This window comes from Lotus japonicus, chromosome 4 (genome assembly GCF_012489685.1).
Source record: "Lotus japonicus ecotype B-129 chromosome 4, LjGifu_v1.2".
NCBI lineage: Eukaryota > Viridiplantae > Streptophyta > Magnoliopsida > Fabales > Fabaceae > Lotus > Lotus japonicus.
Genome location: NC_080044.1, coordinates 3,061,487 through 3,081,799, shown reverse-complemented (window position 1 = coordinate 3,081,799; position 20,313 = coordinate 3,061,487). Strand labels below are relative to the sequence as shown.

At 37.0% G+C, this 20,313-nt stretch overlaps 4 protein-coding genes across 4 annotated transcripts; 1 reads left to right on the top strand and 3 right to left on the bottom strand.

The window, feature by feature from the left end:
- Positions 1-486: 486 nt before the first annotated feature.
- LOC130710260 (sm-like protein LSM5) lies at positions 487-2,527 on the bottom strand. The gene is made up of 5 exons (XM_057559461.1): positions 2,369-2,527; positions 2,170-2,234; positions 1,953-2,076; positions 898-970; positions 487-761 (listed from the first exon to the last, which is right to left on the bottom strand). Exons 2-5 carry the CDS (start codon positions 2,201-2,203, stop codon positions 729-731), a joined length of 264 nt encoding a protein of 87 aa, XP_057415444.1. The 5' UTR covers positions 2,204-2,234; positions 2,369-2,527; the 3' UTR covers positions 487-728.
- A 199-nt stretch (positions 2,528-2,726) lies between these two features.
- LOC130710259 (uncharacterized) lies at positions 2,727-4,848 on the top strand. The gene is made up of 2 exons (XM_057559460.1): positions 2,727-3,402; positions 3,489-4,848. The coding sequence occupies exons 1-2, from the start codon at positions 3,343-3,345 to the stop codon at positions 4,140-4,142; spliced, it is 714 nt and encodes a 237-aa protein (XP_057415443.1). The 5' UTR covers positions 2,727-3,342; the 3' UTR covers positions 4,143-4,848.
- Positions 4,849-4,994: 146 nt separating this feature from the next.
- On the bottom strand, positions 4,995-9,364 carry LOC130710258 (LRR receptor-like serine/threonine-protein kinase FLS2). Its single transcript, XM_057559459.1, has 2 exons — positions 6,177-9,364; positions 4,995-5,574 (listed from the first exon to the last, which is right to left on the bottom strand). The coding sequence occupies exons 1-2, from the start codon at positions 9,304-9,306 to the stop codon at positions 5,231-5,233; spliced, it is 3,474 nt and encodes a 1,157-aa protein (XP_057415442.1). The 5' UTR covers positions 9,307-9,364; the 3' UTR covers positions 4,995-5,230.
- Positions 9,365-15,090: 5,726 nt separating this feature from the next.
- LOC130710811 (uncharacterized) lies at positions 15,091-16,096 on the bottom strand. The gene is made up of 3 exons (XM_057560182.1): positions 15,942-16,096; positions 15,722-15,821; positions 15,091-15,628 (listed from the first exon to the last, which is right to left on the bottom strand). The coding sequence occupies exons 1-3, from the start codon at positions 16,094-16,096 to the stop codon at positions 15,470-15,472; spliced, it is 414 nt and encodes a 137-aa protein (XP_057416165.1). The 3' UTR covers positions 15,091-15,469.
- Positions 16,097-20,313: the final 4,217 nt, after the last annotated feature.

Sequence of the window (20,313 nt, the reverse complement as noted above, 5' to 3'; positions counted from 1 at the left end):
ACTAGTAAGCTTGGAAAATCAAGTAAAGCCAAAAATAGAAAGAGCATTGGATTCACAACTTTCAAAGATTCCAACACAATTTTAGCAAACCAGTGGTGGAGACTAGTCCATTCTGATAAACAATTTGGCAAAAGGGAAATACTTCCCTCATCCGCGCATTTCTACTGCTCCAAGGAGCTATAGAGACTGAGTTATACTGGTCAAGTATCCACTCCTCTAAGAGGGTCATCGATGTAGTAGCTTTGTGGAGGAGAATTCAATCTGTCATCCGCAAATGTCAATTCTAACAAATTGCACGCTCTAAATATCTAGCCTTCAGCGTGAGGGGAGTGTTTTGATGTCTCGCATTAACTAGAAATATAGTAAAACTAGTCATTATAAAGTAAGGCAATTCTAACACCTGAGCTAGCTTTCAGATAGAATTAGGTCTATCCCAAATCAAGACACCGAAGTGAAAATTTATAGTAATGGAAGTAGAAGTAGGAATATAAAAGCGCAGAATTAATTGTTAAATCAGTAGCAATGCTTGTTACACTGAGCGATCCACAATTCAACACCATGATTAAGTTTTAATGGTACCTTACACACTATAACCATGTATGATGTATCCCTCACAACAAACTTAAGAAAATAAAACCTAACTGGCTTCACAATCCTCTTTAAAGTACAGGAAGTATGTGCCTAGAGCAACATCTGAGTTAAAAATATAGGTAACCAAGCAGCACTATTCATTCTGGATCAGGCGAACCACCAGGGACCAACTGCATCACATGAATATAAAACATGCATATAATCAATGATTCATATGTGAAATCTAAATTCGCCAAATGAAATAATTTACTAATCCTACATAAGTTTTAGGCAAATGGAAAAATAAATTGAGAATTTGAGACTTACAATAGCAATGTTGTTTCCGTTGAGTAAAATCTGATCAAGCTTAGTTATCCGTCTCCCTTCAGCAGTTATTTCACTGTTGTATGAACATAAAAGCAATAAACCAAATTAGTTTATTATGAACCCAAGGCATCCCCATGTGCATGCACACATAAACATTCCAATCAGAGAGAGAATGGAAAGCGAAATCATGCAGACACAAAAGCCATGGAAAATAAGGTCGTCTTCAGTAAGTACAATTTCATTTAAGCTTCTGCTAAAGCCCCTAAAACTAATCAGTATAAGAGTAACCAAAGTGTATAAAAAATCTACTTTGGATGGATTATAGCCTCAGAGCGATGTAAAAACGAAAAAAAGGATGACAAGCTTCAAAAAAGTAGTTCTATGACCCTTTGCTCTTGGACAAGGGAACAATAACTATATTTGTAAAGCAAGGAAACATGGAATGCAAAATCTCAAACGTTGGTAAAAATTCCAAGCCAAAACCCTAATCCTCAATATAAAAATAAAGGAAATACGGAGAAGAAAAACAGGGACAATCAAAATAACTAAGTACAACACTTACTACCATCAAGTAACAGGAAATATTGTGTGAAATCAATGATAATTTGAAAGCCTTCATATTTCCAGGAAACTTCATAATGATAAAATTCTCAAAACTATTTTGAAGATACAAGAATTTTTGAATCAGTAACTTTATTTCTCTAACATCACACACACCAATTCAAAGAAGTAATATAAACACTTTCAAAAAGGCTTGGGAAAAAACAGAACTGTAAATCACTGACACCAAACAATCCAAAAAAGGATATTTAAAAAAGATGGGGACATTCATGCATAAAACAATTCTATCCCTTAAAGTTCCAGCATTCTAGAGGAGTTTCCTATTGAGTAACTGACTGGTCCTATTCAGTTCCATTTTATAATTATCCTTCCTAGCAAGCACATCTTTGATACAGAAACTTGAAAAATTACAACAACAAAAAACTCCAATAACAGAAAAATCAGGAAGATTGATGAATAAAATAAACTTCATATGTGGAAGTGCAAGATCTTACTATTCAGTAACATCTTCAAGGACCATGTTAACATAAACATCAAAGCCTCTGAGAGTACCAACAAGCTCCTTATCACCTTTCATAATCACCCATATTTTTGAACCAATGCATCTATCAATCAACTCTGCAAATTTCCACCACAAATGCTAAACCCTCTCAAACACAGTTCAATGCTCAATATATTAAATTACCCAACAAAAAATAATGAATCAAATACCTGATGGGAGAAGCTGTGACGGATTGCTAGCCATGAAAATTCAACGGGTAATTTTCCCAAGAACGCTGCAGAGGGAAAAATGAAAAAAGTTAGGGTTTTTTGTTATCCCAATTGAATTTAATGGAAAAAAAAGGGTTAGTGATGAAAGCAAAATTGAAGTGATGTGTGAGTGAATCTGAGAGAGGCGAAGTTGTATCACCTGAGCGGGAATCGGCGGTGATGGAAGGGAAAACCGTTGCCGGGAGCAACCGCGACGGACGGCGATGGCAAGGTGAACGCCAAGTGTTGCGAGTGGGAGCTTCAATGTGGAGTTAAGAAGTGTTGGATATTTTTGGATTTAAAGTGAAATTAGAATTAGGGCTTTCTAATTGTATATTAGAATTAGAATTAGAGCTTTCTAAAGTAAAGTATGAGCACATTTGCATTTGGTTACCCTAATTAAAAATTAAAATAATAATAATAATAAAACACATATTTAAGCTATAAAAAAATTAAAGAAATTATATTAGAGGGGGAAATACAATTAAGCTACATAATTTTTCAAAATTGATCATGTATTTAGTGACTCATGGTACAACAAATTGTTCACCACTCAAATTACAAAAGCATTATTACACTAATTCTTTTTCCTCTCTTTCCCCCTTTTTTTCTCACCACCGTTGTCTTTGGTAGGTCGCACTACCGTCATGAGCCATTACGAAGGTGAAGACTCACCAATGAAGTTGCAAATGACAAATATTGGTATCATTAGTAGTCTAGCACCTTCTCTTAGATGACCCCCTCCTAGGCTCCTTCTACACCTTCTTTGGTATCTTCTCCCCCCCCCCCATCTCCCGATTTGAAATAGGGATGACAAAGTGAGCCTACACGGCGAATTAGAATAGCAAAAAAGTGGGTTGAGTTGAGCTGACTCACTTTTTGGTGTTTGAATTGAAAGTCTTATCCAAACTATATTATGCTAGTCTTTTCAGCATGTCATTGGTGCACAGTTTGAAAGTGTTTTTTCTCTTGTCCTAGTATCATTTATTAAAAAAAAAACCAAACCTTATATTTTTTAGGCAGGTCAAATTTATTTATGCAAAATTGAACTAGACCATCTTATTTCAAGGTCATAAACTCAAGGGAATCTAATGAAAAAACAGAAGTCATACTTTGGGCCATACGAAGGTGAAGATGAACAACAAAATGCGACCACAGTCATCGTATTCCAGTTTCTTCTCCTCACTGAAACAGGTATTCATTCGTAATCCCAACATCATGTTGACATTCATTGTTTTAAATAGACTCTGAAATCTGAGTTCTGTAACTCTGTTACCCAGGTTGAAAAGAGGTTAAAGTTAGATAGCACACAACCGCCACAATCTGAACCGCCAGAAGAATGCAACTTCACACCAAAAGGTTCTTTGACTTTGAATTCACCCATGTTCCTGCACTTGGACCAAACCAGTTGCTCCCACACTCGTCCCACCCAAGAAGATAGCTCTGAACCTCCTCATGCATTCCTCTCTGTTTCCCAAGAATTCCCACCAACCCATCACAACCATCCTCAAACTAGTCCTTCTGATCACCTCAGGATTGAAGATGATGATGGTGATGATGATGTTGATGTTGATGATATTGAACAGTTAATGAAGCTCTTGGGCCTGTCAGAGGAACAAAAGTGTGGTTTGGAGGATGTTGGTGATGAAGAGGATGATGGTGGTGGTAATTCTTGTCATTGTGAAGGTGGGTTTTATTCAAAGATTGTTGGTGTGGAAGGGCCAAAGTGTAGGAAGGAGGTGTTGAGGTTAGATGGGTGGATCAAGCATTTCCTGAATGGTGATGGGGTGGAGAAGCTAGAGCCTTTCAGATTGGCACACATGCTTTTAGGGAAAGCTGCTTTCATTTCTGAGGGTGCTGATGGTGGTTTTGAAGGCTTGGAGTTTCCTTCAACCATTCAAGAATATCTTCATACTGATCCTCCTAGTAATTGAGGCAACCTTGCTGTTTCTTTTCTCAGTTGTTGTTACCCTTTGCTGTTTTGCTTCATGATATTCTTCTCTCTGACTGTTATTTGTGAATGCAATCAGTTTGTTGAAATTGGATCGCTTAGTCTTCCTACATTGTCCATTTTTATGTGAATAGATTCAAAGTAAAGAAATCTGAAATCTGGAACTGAAACTGTAATTGTTCATCTTAGAAGGATAAAGAAACTTCAGGCCATAACTCCGATCCGTTGCCAGCTATCTTTTGAACTTTTTTACTTGGTTCCTCGGAGTTTTGGGGATGAAGAAAGTTTTAAAATGTTACTATGTTACTATTTTGTACATCCTAGTTTTTCAACAATGGAGATTTGAATTATATTGTTCATACTATGAACATAGCAGAAACTTCAGAGAATTTATGACCTCTAATAGAAAACTTGGACCTTTTTGCATGTTCCTTGGAATGCTGGGCAGTTAAACTTGAAAGTGACCTGTTATTTCTCATTCCACATTATCTTCTCATTCTCCAACCATATAAGAGAGAAAATTTGATTGTATACTGAAAATGTGAAAAGGGCATGGGATAGATCCTGGGTAGTTAAGATCATAGGATAAGTAAAGAGATTAAATGCTTACATTAGGTTGAGGGGACTTGCTTCAGTGGATAGTGTGATTTTCAGTTCATAGTTTTGCTAATTTGCCTATTTTCTTTTCAGATTAGTTTAGATACTGTACCTAGTAAATTCACTGGTTCCCCTGTGCAATTTTGTTGATGAGTTAAGTATATTCGCAGTTAACCCAACAGTGGGGAGGGAGAGTGAAAAGAAAAGAGTTTGCAGCAAGTCTATCAATGCTATAAGGTTGTGAAAGAATACTAGTCATTGTACGAAAGTTCCACTTACTAATTGCAGACTCGAGTACAAAAAATATCGGATGCCTTTCATCATAATTGTAAAACTTACATTGATACCAGATAGCTTTGCCATTGTTAAACACACTAAAAATGAAGTAATTGGAAAACACTCAATGTTTCATCTTCTGAAAAAGCAGCACCAAGGATTGACTGAAGGTGTTTGCCATTTAACAAGACAGTAGTACTATTTTTCTGTTTGAAGCTTCATAAGTGCAGATAGAACCTCATTCATATTAGGTCGACTTTCAGGATCAGGGAGGGTGCAGAGCAATGAAAGCTTAATGAGCTCTGTCAAGACTTCAACATGGTATTCTGTGACATTGCAGGTCAGCATAGGGTCCACAATATTAACAAGCTGTTCAGTTCCATTTGCAAGGGCTCTTGCGACTACTTCACGCAAAGTGATTGGCAAGCCGTCATCCTCTTCTGAGAGCCCTGTAGGCCTTCTTCTTGTTAGAAACTCCATTACTATGATTCCAAAGCTGAACACATCCGCTTTAGTAGTTACTTTCCTTATGTAAGCAAATTCTGGGAATTTCAAAGAAAAATCTTGTTTAGAGAGTGACAGTCATATGAACCTTTAGGTATACAAAGTTATAAGCTATTAGAATTGGAAACAAACAACAACATTATATTTGAGATTTTCTTAAAAATCTTTGGTTATAATAGCAAGCAATAGCTATCTCTTTGAGAACAAACTCAGTTCAATATTAGAGAAGGGAAGTTATATTATCTTTGCTATCTAATGAAACAGTGTTCTCGGTGCTTCTGTGAATCTATTAACAAATGTCTCAGCCTTTTCCTGAATTACATGTCAATAACTAGAAGTCAGCACATAGTGAACACACATTGGGTGAAAAGGGAAACAGAACATATTCAAACAGAACCTATATGGACTCACATGCATTGTATAAAACAGAAAATATAACACTAATACATATTCAAATCTTGAACTATAAGTGCTACTTTTGCTGATTAGAACAATCCAATGTGCAGGATTTACTCACTAAGTCACTATACAAATCCAACAAGAGTTAAATTATTCATTTAGATTCTAACATGAACATAACTGTGATGAAAATATATTATGCATTGAGTATAAGAGATTAGTTATATATTAAGGCTTATACCTGGTGCCAAATAACCAACTGTGCCTTGCAAAGCGGCTGTTGAGGAAAGGGTACTACCTTCCTGTAGATGAAGACCAAGTATTCGAGCTGTACCAAAATCACTGACATGAGCTTCCCAGTCTGTGTCTAAAAGGACATTAGAAGGCTTTAGATCACAGTGCACAATGGGAGTACCATAACCGGAGTGCAAATATTCCAACCCATTAGCAATAGAAATGAAAACTCGAAGTCTTTCAGATAATGTCCACCTTGACTGATCTACTTCTTTGTCATGTATGATGCTATCCAAGTTGCCATTTTCCATGTACTCTAGAGCTAAAGCCTTCATTTTCCCACTCTCCCATGCATACCCAACTACTTTAACCAAATTCCTGTGTCTCAACTGGCTCAAGGTGCTGGCTTCTCTCTTGAAGATCTTGTCAGTATCTGCAGCGAAATGGTGCAGATTCAATCTTTTTATGGCTACAGTGTGGCCATCCTCAAATTGACCCTTGTAAACTGTGCTCAAGCTGCTAGCACCAATGATATTGGCAGGACTGAAAAAACCAGTGGCATTTTCAAACTCCTCTGGCTTGAATCTTTTAAGAGCCAATGCTGAACCAAACCCTGGTTCATATTTCACACTGTCATCTCTTGGTTTAGAATTTCTGAGTCTGGTGCGTCGATTCAGAATTAAAATCACAAACAATAGAAGTAGAATTATAGCAAGAGATCCAAGTGCAGCGATAATGGCTATGCCCTTCTTGGATAGTGTATGACCACTCTCTCGGCATGGCCGTTGGAGTTTCGCTCCACAAAGAGCCTGGTTTCCCATCATACTAGATGCATTGATATGTGCAAAGATTCCTGTTGTAGGTATAGGACCTTCAAGTTGATTGAAAGAAAGATTGAGATGCAGCAGGTTAGAAAGATTGGCAAAGCCCTGAGGAATGGTTCCCTTCAATTTGTTCTGAGAAAGATCCAGGGAACTAAGATGCTCAAGCTTTACCAAGGTGTCAGGGATTTCACCTTCTAAATGATTTCTTGAAAGGTTTAAGCTTTGAAGCAAATCCATCTGACTAAAAGCTTTTCCAGGAATAGGACCTGAAATATTGTTTCCTGAAAAATCAAGACTGAACAGATTTCTGCACCCGGAAAGCGTCTCAGGAAGGAAACTCGAAAGATTGTTGTTTGAAACATCAATGGCCTGTGTCATTACCAACATTCCCAGCTCTGGTGGAACACTTCCCACCAAGTGGTTGTTTGAAAGGTTAAGATACATCTGCATGTCTTTGAAGTGTGCAATGACATCTCCCGGAATCGATCCCGTGAGGTCGTTGTGAGAGAGATCCAACATTAAAAGATGATTAAGCTTCCCCATGCTTCTGGGAATGGATCCATTCAATTTGTTTCCATGGAGGTCTAAGAATGAAAGCATCTCAAGGCTTGAGATAGAATCTGGTATTTGACCAACCAACTTGTTGTTATTCAATGAAAGTGTTGTTAGTCTTTTTAAATCAGAGAGTTTATCAGGTATTGTGCCTTCTAATAAATTCTCATGGAGGGAGAGTCCCTGAAGGGGAGAAAGTTTGGAAAGTTCTGGTGGAATTCGACCTGAAAATCTATTTTCAGAAAGGGTCAAAGTGATGAGTTGATTCAAGTTTCCAATCTCCGGCGGGATCAGTCCCGTGAAAGAATTTGTATGTAGTTGCAAACGCGAGAGTTTCAACAGGTTCTGGATATCAGGTTTAATCAATCCGCTGAAGTTGTTTTCTGCTAGACTTAGAGTACTAAGATTTGAGCAGTTGAAGAGGTCATCAGGGATTTCCCCACTCATTTTGTTTGACGCAAGAGACAGAAAAGTGAGGTTATGCAGCCTTGACATGCCCTCAGGAATTCCCCCAGTGAAAGCATTAAAAGACAAACTCACATTCACCAAGCCAGTACAATTGGTAATGCTAGGGGGAATGGGTCCATGTAGAATGTTGTTATTCAAGACAAGAATCTTCAAATTGTGAAGCTTTCCCAGGTCTGGAGGGAGTTCACCTGAAAGGAAATTCTGACTAATAGCCAGAGATGTCAAGTTTCTCAAGTTTGTTATTGATGAAGGGATTTTCCCAGTAAACTTGTTCAAATGCAGGGTTAGCACTTGTAAGGAACTCAGAGATCCAATCTCAGAAGAGATTGTTCCCTCTAAGTTATTGTCTGAGAGTCCTAAGTGCGTTAGCGATTTCAACCGAAATATGGAAGATGGAATGGTGGAGTTTAAGTTATTGCTAAATAACCTCAAAGTCAGCAATTGGACTAGACTTCCTAGCTCAGGAGGAATGCTTCCAATGAACTTATTTTCATATAACTCAAGGTATATAAGATTGGTACACTGAGAAATCTCAGAAGGGATTTTCCCAGTCAAGGAATTTTGAAACAGTAGTAGGTTTTCTAAATTTGTCAGCTTTCCAATCTCTGGAGGTATCACACCTGATAACTGGTTTTGGCTAAAATCAAGAGATTTCAAAGCTCCCAAATGACCTATGGAATGAGGTATAGACCCAACAAAAGCATTCCCAAACCCTACAATTTGTATAATGTTGATAAGATTCCCAATGTTTGATGGGATTTTCCCAGTGAGGTTGTTGAAATTGAAAGCAATACCCAACAAAGAAGTGCAGTTGAATAAACTCTCAGGGAGGGTTCCATTCAAAAGGTTACTACCTAAATCCAAATACTGCAGATTTTTCAGGTTTCCTAATGCAGGAGGGATTGGTCCTGAGAGAGAATTTTCAACAAGATCCAGTTCAGAAAGTTGAGTGCAGAGACTGAGCTCAGAGGGAATAAACCCAGTAAACAAATTTGAAGTTAAGTCAAGAAGCTGAAGGCCAGAAATGTTTCCAAGGAATGGTGAAATCTCACCTTGGAGCTGAAAACTAGCCAGAGTAATTGAAACAACATGATTTGTAGAGTCACATGCAATCCCAGACCAGTTGCAGTGATGGTGGGTGTCAACCCAATCTGCAAGGACTCCATTTGGGTCATTTGTGATGGACTTCTTGAAAGCTTTCAAAGCTTCAGTTTCAACATTCTCAGCACATGAAACTGAGGCTACAATTGAAAAGACTATGACCAGAGTCAAACTAAACTTTAGAGATAACATCACTGTTGAATTTAAGAGAAAATTCAATTGCAGCTTGCTGACATTAGCTTTGGTAAATGAAGCCTTTATAGATAATGCTCATGACCCCATTGTAACAGTGTGTTCACACTTCACATTACATGCTGGAAAGATAAACAAATGAAAAATATGAATGTGGATGAGGACAAAAACCGTGAAGGGTTGGACAAGGGTTGAATATCTTAAATTAAGTTTGAAGTTATCCCTATATAATTGACCAAACAGGTTGCTTCTTCTACTGATTGAGACTTAACCTAGGATACGCCAAATAGCAAAGACAAGAAGTTTAGTGCTAGCTGAAAACAAGAAAAAACAAGGATTCCAATAGTTTAGCAGAAACTTGGTTAACATGGGAGAATTAAAATAGGATCATCTAGAAGTCTTCCTTTACGTGTGGGCTAAAATGAAAAGATTGGTAAGAGGGCGAGATTGTAACAGGTAAGTAAAATTAATACTGACTAATTGAAGAGACAATATAATTTTTTCCAAGGAGAGTAAGGATAACATTTGAATGTTCTACATATAGTTTTGTTCTGTCATTAATCGCACGCTTACTATGAATTTTGTTGACTTTTTTCTTCTAGGTGTAATACAGAAATCCTTAATGGGAGATATTTCTGTTTGAGCCAGGAACATCAACATTATGATGGGGCTAGCTCTTTCAGCGAGAATTTTTCCATTTATAGAATTCAAACCTGAGATATTGGTTAAGGAGAATCAAGTATGTACCAGTTGAACCAACCACCTGACGTTTTCTAACTATAGCTATAACTACATTGCATATAAGCACAATCAAAACTTTTGATTGGTTGTGTACCATATACTTAAGTAAAAATGACTCCTTTTAACAAGCTGAGTTCACATATAAATTGAACATATATTATTGAACATATATTGGTCAAAGCGGAAGGTGTTCGAGTTTGTGCATGAAAACTTGTTTGAAAATCATAAAAAAGCTAAAATTATGGTAGTCAAAAGTAAAAAGAAACTAAGGGAAGTTGTATTTACCACGATTTTAGCTTTAATGTGGTTTTTTATGAGTTTCCAAACATGCACTTAATTCTAAAACATGCATATGGGGAGAACACGTTTCAGAGAGGTGCCGCTTTTGACAATTAGTCTCTCACGGGTACTCTGGTTTGGGGCAGAAAAAGAAATGTGTTCACACTTGTTGACTTTCCATGCTTAGCAGAAATACAGAAACCAGTTAAGCAATATCAATTAAGAATCTAAAAATATATTAACTTGTGAGTAGATAACAAGGCTAATGGAGGAAGTGCATGATTAGTGGCACAACCAGTGTGAATTATAAACGCGTCTTTGAGGAAAGTGAAGAAAAACAAGTTGCCAAGTTGCTAATACAAAATGCCATGCATGCCAGTTGGGGCAATGTAAGTTCAACAGCCAAAATGATTTTAAATGTGAAGCTTTCAGATTGGAATGTGACATGTGAGTCCTCATAAATGACTCTATATACACTATACAGAGCACCCATACATACATCTCAAGTCTGAACAAACGATTGAAAGTAGCACATAATAGTAGAACTTAGCCATTTTTAAGTAACAATATCAAACTATTCTGAATATCTGCACTTAATAATAAGAATGTAACTTTCAACCGACATAGAGAAGATTGAATCCTTCGGACCAGAATGTGACCCATCACATCATTCTAGTTCATAGTTTTTATAAATTTCTTATGAAATAATAACCTGTGGACCGTGAACAGTGCACTAAACATCTAAGTGATACTCAGTTTTTTGTGAAAATTTTTAACGGCCACAAATGTGTTTTTTTTTTGTACATCGGAAAGATAAATTGCACCCACTAGGAATTGATCCCTGGACCTCTCCCTACCCAACCCATATATCCCTCAGCTCCTACCACTTGAGCTACCCTACGGGGACGGCCACAAATGTGTTTATATAAATATATAAACGGTGGTAAAAAAACCACTATAAATGTGAATGTCAAACATGATTCACAAATCACAATTATATTTCTTAATGATATGATGGATCATAAATTAAATTTACATTTATTTTGGTGGTAACTTGTATACATTCTTTTACTCATGCTTTTAAAGTAGGCATGACGAAGGTTATATATGGATTTAGCGTTCGTAAAGTAACGACAATTTTTATGATTTTTTGTGGGCAGTTAAAGTCGTTTTGCACCATATTTCTTCATTGGTAAAGGAATGTGTTGATTGTATCCCTCTTCTGGATAGTAGTCCAATTAATACTCCTCTGATTGAGCTTGCTCCCCTAGTTGTTTTGATTCTTATTACAAGGTTCTCTTGTTAAGCTGAATGTTAATGGCGGTTGCTTTCGCCTGAGTAGTAACTTGATGTGGGTGTTGGTGAGATCATTTGCGGTTCCTCCTCCGAATGGATGACAGGTTTTCCAACTTCTTTTCATGGGATTTGCCCTCTTCGTGCTGAGATTTAGGCCTTGAAGCATGATTGCTATTGGCTTGAAACTTAAATCACTGCCAGAGGTGGTATGTGAGAGTGATTCATTGGATGTACTTTGTTTGCTTAAGGCCCAAGCTAGCCATGTCTTCACCCTTTCCTGATGTCTTTAAAGAGGTTATTTCAATTGATATATATCTCCTTCAAGTACAAATGTGTACCATAACATAATCACCTAAGTTCCTGAAACCTACAATGCACATTATCAGTAAATTATAATTATCACTACTCAAAGTGGCCATGGGTACTATGAAGTATGATCAGATGCTGCTGCTGCCAGTGTTGCTGCTAGATTTCTTTAATTATGTTTTCCTTTGCTTTCTTTACCTTAGTTCTGTAGCTTTTCCTTTTCCCGTTCTATTTTTTTGTTGCTATAGTCTGCCATTAACAACACTGATGCTGAGGGACATGGTTGGTGTCATAGTTTAGTGCATTTTGCTATATCACTTTTAAGCCTCAAGTATTTGCTACTTACCTCATTGTTGAAGTGTGATCTACTCATTAATTATTGGATGATTCTTGGTCATTAGTGGGGTTCGATAAGCTTTGAGGGGAAACACCTTTTATGAGATAGATTTTTTCTTTCAACTTCTCATTAGAGTACTAGAACTTTTTTTTTGGGTGGAGTTTTAACTTTTTTAAAACAAAAATTCATCTCAACTTTTAGTCACAAATTTTGTTTAAAAGGGCACTTTTATCTTAAAAATTGCTCACAAACTATACAAATGATCAATTGCATACTTTAGTCAATGTGCATTATTATAGAATGTCTTGTGTTAGGTTGGTTTTGATGATGTTTTTGAGAGGCAGTGAGTTTAAACTTTGCATGAACTGCAGGTGCCTATTCAGTCAGTAAAGGAACACTTGTTGAAGGAAGGCATAGAAGTCCGAATCTGATCTTAGCACTTAGCCCGTTTGGATATAGGCTTATTGGTGACTGTTAGAGTTTGCATCCGAACTTGGTAGTTATCGGCTAAAACTAAGATGTAGTTCGCAATAAACAAAGCTGGTTGTATTTTATCACTTTTGTGTAATTCAACATTCTAGCCCCCAAAACTTTTTGGATCATGAAAAGCTTTATGTAATGTGACCTTGATGATGTTTTATAATACATGGGGAAGCGGGTTGCCAACTCTTGACCATTTCTTGTTACAAGATTGTTTCAACTTTCATTTGTGTCCCCCATGGTACAGGTTTGTCATGTTTCTCCTGAATGTTTTGGTATTTTATTATATATATATGTATATATATAAAAAGTCACCCAACCGAATGAACCACTCTCATACACTCACTTTTGTGGTAGTATTCTACCATCACATAACTTTGTTAATATATTATTTCAAACTCATGTAAAAAAATAAAATAAAGGATTATTCCTTTATTTTATTTTATTACTATTTACCCGTGCATCATGGGTAGCAAATACTAGTAACAATAAAATACTTTTCCTCGACAATATCCAGCAATTGTGTTTTAAATGCAATTTTAAATTAATTTTTTCAAAGTCTCTTAGAAAGATTTTTCCAAAACAACGGTGTATATGTCCAAATACCGGAAAAGACGAGGCACACAAGAGATATTTTAACAAAAATTTTTTCAATTAATTATGATTGTTTCAAATTTAACATCCGGGATATTAATTATTGTGTGCCGCATTAGTCATATCATAAGAATAATCTCTTAAAAATAGAAAATTAAAAAGGAAGACAACTAATGAAAAGAGAATTTTTAGCAAATTTAGGTTTATAATTATTTATATATTGTGGCGTGTGAATTTGCGGTTTAAAATTTTGCCCAGGCTTCCAAAAATTTCTGATTCCACCACTGCTTGGAAGAATTCGTAGTACTCTGGGAGATTTGTGAAAGTGGATGAAAATACTCTTGAGTTAGATGAGGTTGGAATGTGTATGGCTTCTGAAAGGGGCAAGTTTGCTGGTATTTGTGTTGAGGCTGATTTGCAGAAAGTTAATTTGGAGAAGGACCCTCATTTTTGCCTTGAATAATTTTAATGTTAGTGTTGCACACCAACTAAGTCAAACTTCAGGTTTTCACGTAACTTCAAATTTGAATAAGAGTCGCATGATTGTCTCAATTTGGATTTGCTAAAAAACTTATAAAAAACGAACCAAGCATAATCAATTTTATATAATATGTTCAGGTTCTGTTTTACTCCAAATCAAATCTTTTAAATCCGTGAACAACCTCATACGTACCTATAACCCTGATACAAAAGTATTTAATCAATCAATCAGCAAAACAATTTATATAATAGGCCTAGAGAGTAGTTATAATAACTCAAAAATCTAAATAAATTCTAATTCAAGTTATCCTAATCTAAATTTCCTAGAATAAACATGTTATCAAGGATAAGATAACGAAGTTACCTTTTAAAAAAAAAAAAGATAACGAAGATAATCCAAATGTCCCTAAAAGGTCATCTTAAATATGACAATATATATCCTCAAATAAGTATTCAAAGCCAATTTGCCCTAAATAGAAAAGATCTCTATAAGTGGGAAAAAAAATAACACCGCAATATTCTAACAGTCAGGAAAAAGAAAACAATATATTGGGTTATTCATGAGAAAGGAGCTCTCCTCCGAGTAGTAAAAAAGATGAGGTTGATATATGCCTTTATAAAGAGTTAAATCATCCACATTAAACCAAGAGTAATACCTAGCTCAAGGTAAATCAATTATACATAGACATGTTTTTTTTTCTCTAAAATAAGAAATGCTTCAAAAGCTCTAGCAAGTCCAATACAAATGTGTACCATAACATAATCACCTAAGTTCCTGAAACCTACAATGCACATTATCAGTAAATTATAATTATCACTACTCAAAGTGGCCATGGGTACTATGAAGTATGATCAGATGCTGCTGCTGCCAGTGTTGCTGCTAGATTTCTTTAATTATGTTTTCCTTTGCTTTCTTTACCTTAGTTCTGTAGCTTTTCCTTTTCCCGTTCTATTTCTTTGTTGCTCTAGTCTATGGCCTGGGGCATGTCTATCATCCTTGTATTGTAACTTACTTTGACTTTGCCTTTATTATATTTATTGATTTATGGACTCATTAATTTTGACCAATAAAAATTAAACAATGTGGACCAATAAAAATAAGCCATGTGGAAATTCAATAGTAACCACCAATAGAATGCAAACATATAAGATTTGTTTAACAGTAGACAAATTGATGTCTCTTGTGTATTCGATTGAAATGGTTAGTCAGTCTGAAATCATGTACCCATATGCATTACATTTCTATGGAATCAGCGAGTGGAAAAAACAGATGTGGAAGAGTGCAAATTCTTGCGTTTAAGCATTCAATACAGGATACTCCTCATTCCTCAAAATATGAGTTTACTCTGACTCAAGTGTTAAAAGGATCGATCACACAGCACTTAATACAAAGTATAAATATAACATGATTTTAACTTTTCTAAGACGGCACAAAAATCACAGATAGTAAAAGAGCTACCGACTTTTTCGATTTCAATGTCTCTGATATCAGTCGCTACTCTATTCGCTCATATCTATGATAGTTTCCGATATGTGGGAACCCTATGACATCTTTTTAGATCTAGTTTCAAGGCCAATCCTTTCCTGGGTTTAAATTTCTTCTTTGGAATACAGTCGAGAGGTTTTGCTTCTTCTTCTGCCATCATCATCTTATCGGTTCCCTGGGGTTTTTAATCCTTTCAATACACCTGATGGTTTGTTGAGTTCAAAGGGCCACATAAATCTGACGACTTTGTTGAGGTGGGGACCAACATTATCTATTTGATGCACCATGTCATCCATGCATACAATACCAAACTTGCCTAATTCCTGCATGGCAGAAATTGGAAGAGTCACAAATGCAATCAAGTGGAGACAAAGAAACCCAGGAATTAATGAATCCTGTGATACTACATCTATTACCTGCTCAATAATATCATCCGTCAAAGGAACTTTTCGGTTGTCTATGTTGGCATGTCCCTTGTTGTAAAGGAGCTCCTTTATGGTTTCAAGATTTGGATATCTTCAAAGGAAGCAGATTCTCGTGAAATATGATTTTATTTAGGAATGAAATATATAAAGTAAGAAAGGGGCAGAAAATGAGCAAAAACAAGCTGTTCAAGAAGATTAATCTCTTACTTACCCATAGGTAACATATGGTTCCACTGTCCGCAGCTTGAGTATTATTTCCACATTTGGCTCCACAAGAACAGTATTATTTCCACTTTTGCTGCTTGTTCTTCTGCCATCTTCATCTTCATCTTCTTGAAGTTCATCAACTTCATCTTTTCTCTGCATACACGATACGGTAGCTAATTTAGGGTTAAAAAATCAGTAACACAAAACATATATAGAAAGAGTCACAAGAGAGAGAGAGAGAGAGACGGAAAATTGGGAGAGAACCCTTAGCTAATCTATACTCACCGATTAGATGACGCTGTGCTGCGGCACTTAGGGTTTGGTATTGGGAGAGATTAGAGTGTGTGTGACTGTGTGAGAGATTAGAGAGAGAGAGACGCGATAATGAAGGGGTTGGATTTCATTGAATAAAAGGCCTTCGAGGCCCAAACTTCTCCTATGCTACAAGAATCAATATTAATTTAAAATTATCTTCTTTTAAATTACCTATTCACTACTATGTGATAAACATAACATGCTTGGAAGAAAGAGATCTGGTAAGACACCAAAGTGATCCGATGAGAGAACAAGGAGAAGCTCTTCGATTCGACACCTTCGGAGCAATCCAAAGAAGGAAAAATTTGAGTTAAACTGGGGCCCAAGGTGTTGCTGCAGAGGGTGAGGGTGACGTCATTTGCTGTTGTTGGCTGCAAATAGGAGAAGAAAGAAGGAGGTGGCACTGGCTGGTTAATGGGAGGAAGATTGAATGCTTAGTTTCTATGCCTGATGAAAGTTGAGCTATCTCAAGGAAAAATTTATTATAGTCATCTAAAAACTTGTGCAAGGTTGCACCAAGCACTTTTGACTTGTTATTTCAGGTTTTTTTTAATTCAAAATTCATATTTTCTTAATTAAACATTTATTTTTAATTAATTTTAAAAAAAAATTATCCTTAATCTGTTTCACTTCTCTCTCCCTCCATCACCTCTTCTCTCTTCAACACCATCTCCAAAAGTAAATCTCATCTTCATCCTTTCCATCATCCTTCCCACCCTTAATCTACAAACCCAGAAATCTCTCATCACTGAATATCTATCTTTCACAGTACCACAATTCATCAAACTTCTTCTTCTTCTTCATCATCATCATCCCATCTAAGTTCATGGTGGCCAAGATTACCCCTGAACTCATCATCAACTAGGAGACTATAACAATTTCAACAATTTTATATGGTCCCAGCTAAGCGCGGTGAAGTTAAACTCATCTCTACAACCAATTTTATGCACTGCTATGTAACTAGAAAGTATATTACCACAAAAATAAGGTAAAGAAATCTCAAATCCCTAACAATGTTTCAGTTCTAAAATGAAAACCACCCAATAAAAACTAACCACAACACTCCTAAAATTTCAAACCCCAGAAGTGCGAGAGAGAGAGAGACGAGATCAATAGCAGGAAAATCATGAGTTTGATGGCTGAAACAGCGAGGGAAGGCATCGCCGTTGACGGCGCAGAGATCGAACAAGATCCAGATGAAACGAACCCAGATCGAGCAATACCCACCACTGACGAACCAAGACAGCTCAGATCAAGACAGATTGAGATTATACGGCGCACCACCATGGCCGCGAACCAGTCACAGCCGCCGCTCTGCCTAGGGAGAGTAGCAAAGCAAGAAGAAGAAGGGTCGCTCTTACAGGAGATGAAGAATGGATTGAGAATGGATTTCTGGGTTGAGTTGAACAAGCTTTTCTTCCCCTCATCTCTCCTGTGTAAAGGCCACCACCAGATCCGGCGCACTCATCCCTGTAAGGACTTATCTGGGATGGCAGAGTTTCAGATCTGGGGGAGGAGGATAATCAGTGAGTTTCTGATGGGGTGAAGAAGATGATGAGTTGAAGAAGGAGAGGATAATTTATTCACTAATTAGTAATTAACCTAATCATTCATTAACTAATTTACTAATATATAATAAGTTTTTTATTTTTCTTTTAAAAACCTGCTAAACCTGCTAGTGCAGGTCAAAATAGCATGGTGTAACCTTACACAAGTTTTTAGAAGACCATAATAAACTCCTCCCTATCTCAATTCTCAATTATTGCTCCTCTCTACTTTCTTTCCTACTGTAACAAAAAAAATATTATTGCTCCTCTCACCCACTATTCATGATCTGTTGCACATTGGGAATCTTATTGCACCCTTAATCCTATTCGACGTAGTTGCCTTTTCCTCCTTTTCTTGTTGGAAGTTGGTAGGGTACTTGTGTTAGTCTTCACTTTAATTATTCTACTGTTTACTCTTTGGCTTTGAGCCATTGTAACTTCCCTATTTAATCAGATCCATGAGAAGTGATAACAACATTTTCTTTTGAATAGTCTCTCAAATACTCACTTAATGATCACTTAAAATTTATGTTGTATTTTAACCAATCATAGAATAAGTGTTTGAACGAATGTATAAAAGAGTGGTGCTAGCATGCTACGGTTCACCTAGGGTACACTAGTTTTTTATTGTGTAAAGTTAAACCCCTAAGAAATAGCCCTTAGCCTGTATTTTTATTTTTTAAAAATCTCAAAAATACATTTTTTACTTTTTCCCCATTACTTTAACATATTTAACTATGGCCCAGTATTTGTTTGATTTGTTTTAGGTCCTCTATATATATATATATATATATTATAAAGATGAAGAAAGGCACATGAGAACAACCCTCTCATGCATAGGTAAAAATAAGACAAACCTAAGGAATCATCTACCCCCCTACTTTGTGGAAAATATCATCAAGACTGAGCCTCATTAAAACCTCCTTATGAAAAACTCAGTGGAAAAAACCTTAAGGAGGAAAAAGAGTACCCAAATCTCAAGAGCCCAACAAAGTAAAAACAAATAAAAAAAAAACCCCTGAGAATGAGACAGCAGCACACTACCAATGACAAAGTGCCATGAATCATGCTTAACCCACCAGCTCCACAACAACTTTCAACCGAGGGCCTAAACGTACCAACATGCATAGTCTCGCAGCAATCAAATACACCAGCTTAAGCACCCTTCACGCTCCCTGCTTCTGACCACTAACAACACCAGCAACAGACCCTTCCCTACTTGCAAATCACACAACAACCTCTACATCCCCTACTCCCCCATTGCGAAACTGCCTCTGCACACCTTTAAAAACCCACAAAGGAATACTCCGGTCACACCCGCTCTTGGCCAGCTCATCCGCACGCTCGTTAGCTTCCCGGAACACATGGACCATCCCGACACACCCAACCTCAACCCTCATATGATCAATGGCCTGCAACTCATTTAATAACTTCCACGGCCGGTGATCCTGGTTCCGCACCCACCCAACCGCAAGCGTTGAGTAACTTTCAATTATAACATTCCTAATCCCAAACTCCCTGCAGAACTGAAAAGCATACCAAATAGCTTTGATTTCAGCTTCATAAGCAAAGATTTCACCAACTGCTATGGAGAATAGCCCCTCCACCAACCCATCGCTATCCCGCTGTTTACGATGATATTTGGTAAACAAACATTCTCCAATCTCGACTAGAAAAAGTTTAAAATCGGGGTTCTTTTGAGAAAATGTCTTGTCAAAGTGTCATGCGTGAAGTAAGGTTGTCGACAATCTAAACAATTAAGTGAACTTGCAAAGAACTAAAACTTGAATTTCATCAAATTGAAGTAAACATGCAAAATACAAAAGGGAAACTTGAAAATGAAAGTTACATCAAACAACAGAAATCGACAGGCATTCAAATATACAAGCTTGAAAAGCATTAAACGCAGGAATCTTAAACTGTTGGTTCTGCAACATACTCCTTCATTATCATGTTAGGCTCTTGAAGCCTCTTTGATGCGGACATGTGAGCTTTTTAGTGAGTTTTTAGAGTCAAGTTAGGAACCCCTTTTCTGAATAATCTTCTCCTATTTATAGTGCTCCACTGCTTCACATGTCCTTGGCGGTTTTTCCTTCTGCTGATTGAGTTAAAGTGGGCTTGAGAATTTGGTGCTACGCTCCACGATCTCCTGCTTGTTCCGGAAGGCATGCACTTGCAACCGCTTGCCTACATCGTGGGCAGCCTGCATCGTGGGTAAAGGCACACGCCCTCAACCGTTTCTTCACATCGTGGATGAGGGCACGTGCTCTTAACTGCCCACTTCTTTTGTAACCGCTTTATGCGTTTAGTTGCTCATCCCTTCTGTGGTCGAAATCCTTGACTATGCATCGCTACCATCTAACTTAGCGTTTTTCATAGGTGCTTCTTCTGGCTATTTTTTACTTGTGTCGAGAAACCTTCCTTTGGCGAGGTAGTGTCGATTAACTTCCCTTTGGTGAAATTTTGAGCTAACAGATGCGCCCCAAAAATGTTGGTTTTCGACTACCATTTAAC

Excerpts from the sequence above, each read along its gene's own strand:
- LOC130710811 (XM_057560182.1), bottom strand. The coding sequence starts at position 16,096 with ATGCAGAGAAAAGATGAAGTTGATGAACTTCAAGAAGATGAAGATGAA. Across the intron at positions 15,822-15,941 it reads GAACCATATGTTACCTATGG|ATATCCAAATCTTGAAACCA; the intron begins GTAAGTAAGAGA and ends CTTCCTTTGAAG. Across the intron at positions 15,629-15,721 it reads CGGATGATATTATTGAGCAG|GAATTAGGCAAGTTTGGTAT; the intron begins GTAATAGATGTA and ends TCTGCCATGCAG.
- LOC130710258 (XM_057559459.1), bottom strand. The coding sequence starts at position 9,306 with ATGTTATCTCTAAAGTTTAGTTTGACTCTGGTCATAGTCTTTTCAATT. Across the intron at positions 5,575-6,176 it reads AGTTGGTTATTTGGCACCAG|AATTTGCTTACATAAGGAAA; the intron begins GTATAAGCCTTA and ends TGAAATTCCCAG.
- LOC130710259 (XM_057559460.1), top strand. The coding sequence starts at position 3,343 with ATGAACAACAAAATGCGACCACAGTCATCGTATTCCAGTTTCTTCTCC. Across the intron at positions 3,403-3,488 it reads TCTTCTCCTCACTGAAACAG|GTTGAAAAGAGGTTAAAGTT; the intron begins GTATTCATTCGT and ends TCTGTTACCCAG.
- LOC130710260 (XM_057559461.1), bottom strand. The coding sequence starts at position 2,203 with ATGGCTAGCAATCCGTCACAGCTTCTCCCATCAG. Across the intron at positions 2,077-2,169 it reads GTCACAGCTTCTCCCATCAG|AGTTGATTGATAGATGCATT; the intron begins GTATTTGATTCA and ends GGAAATTTGCAG. Across the intron at positions 971-1,952 it reads CTTGAAGATGTTACTGAATA|TGAAATAACTGCTGAAGGGA; the intron begins GTAAGATCTTGC and ends TTCATACAACAG.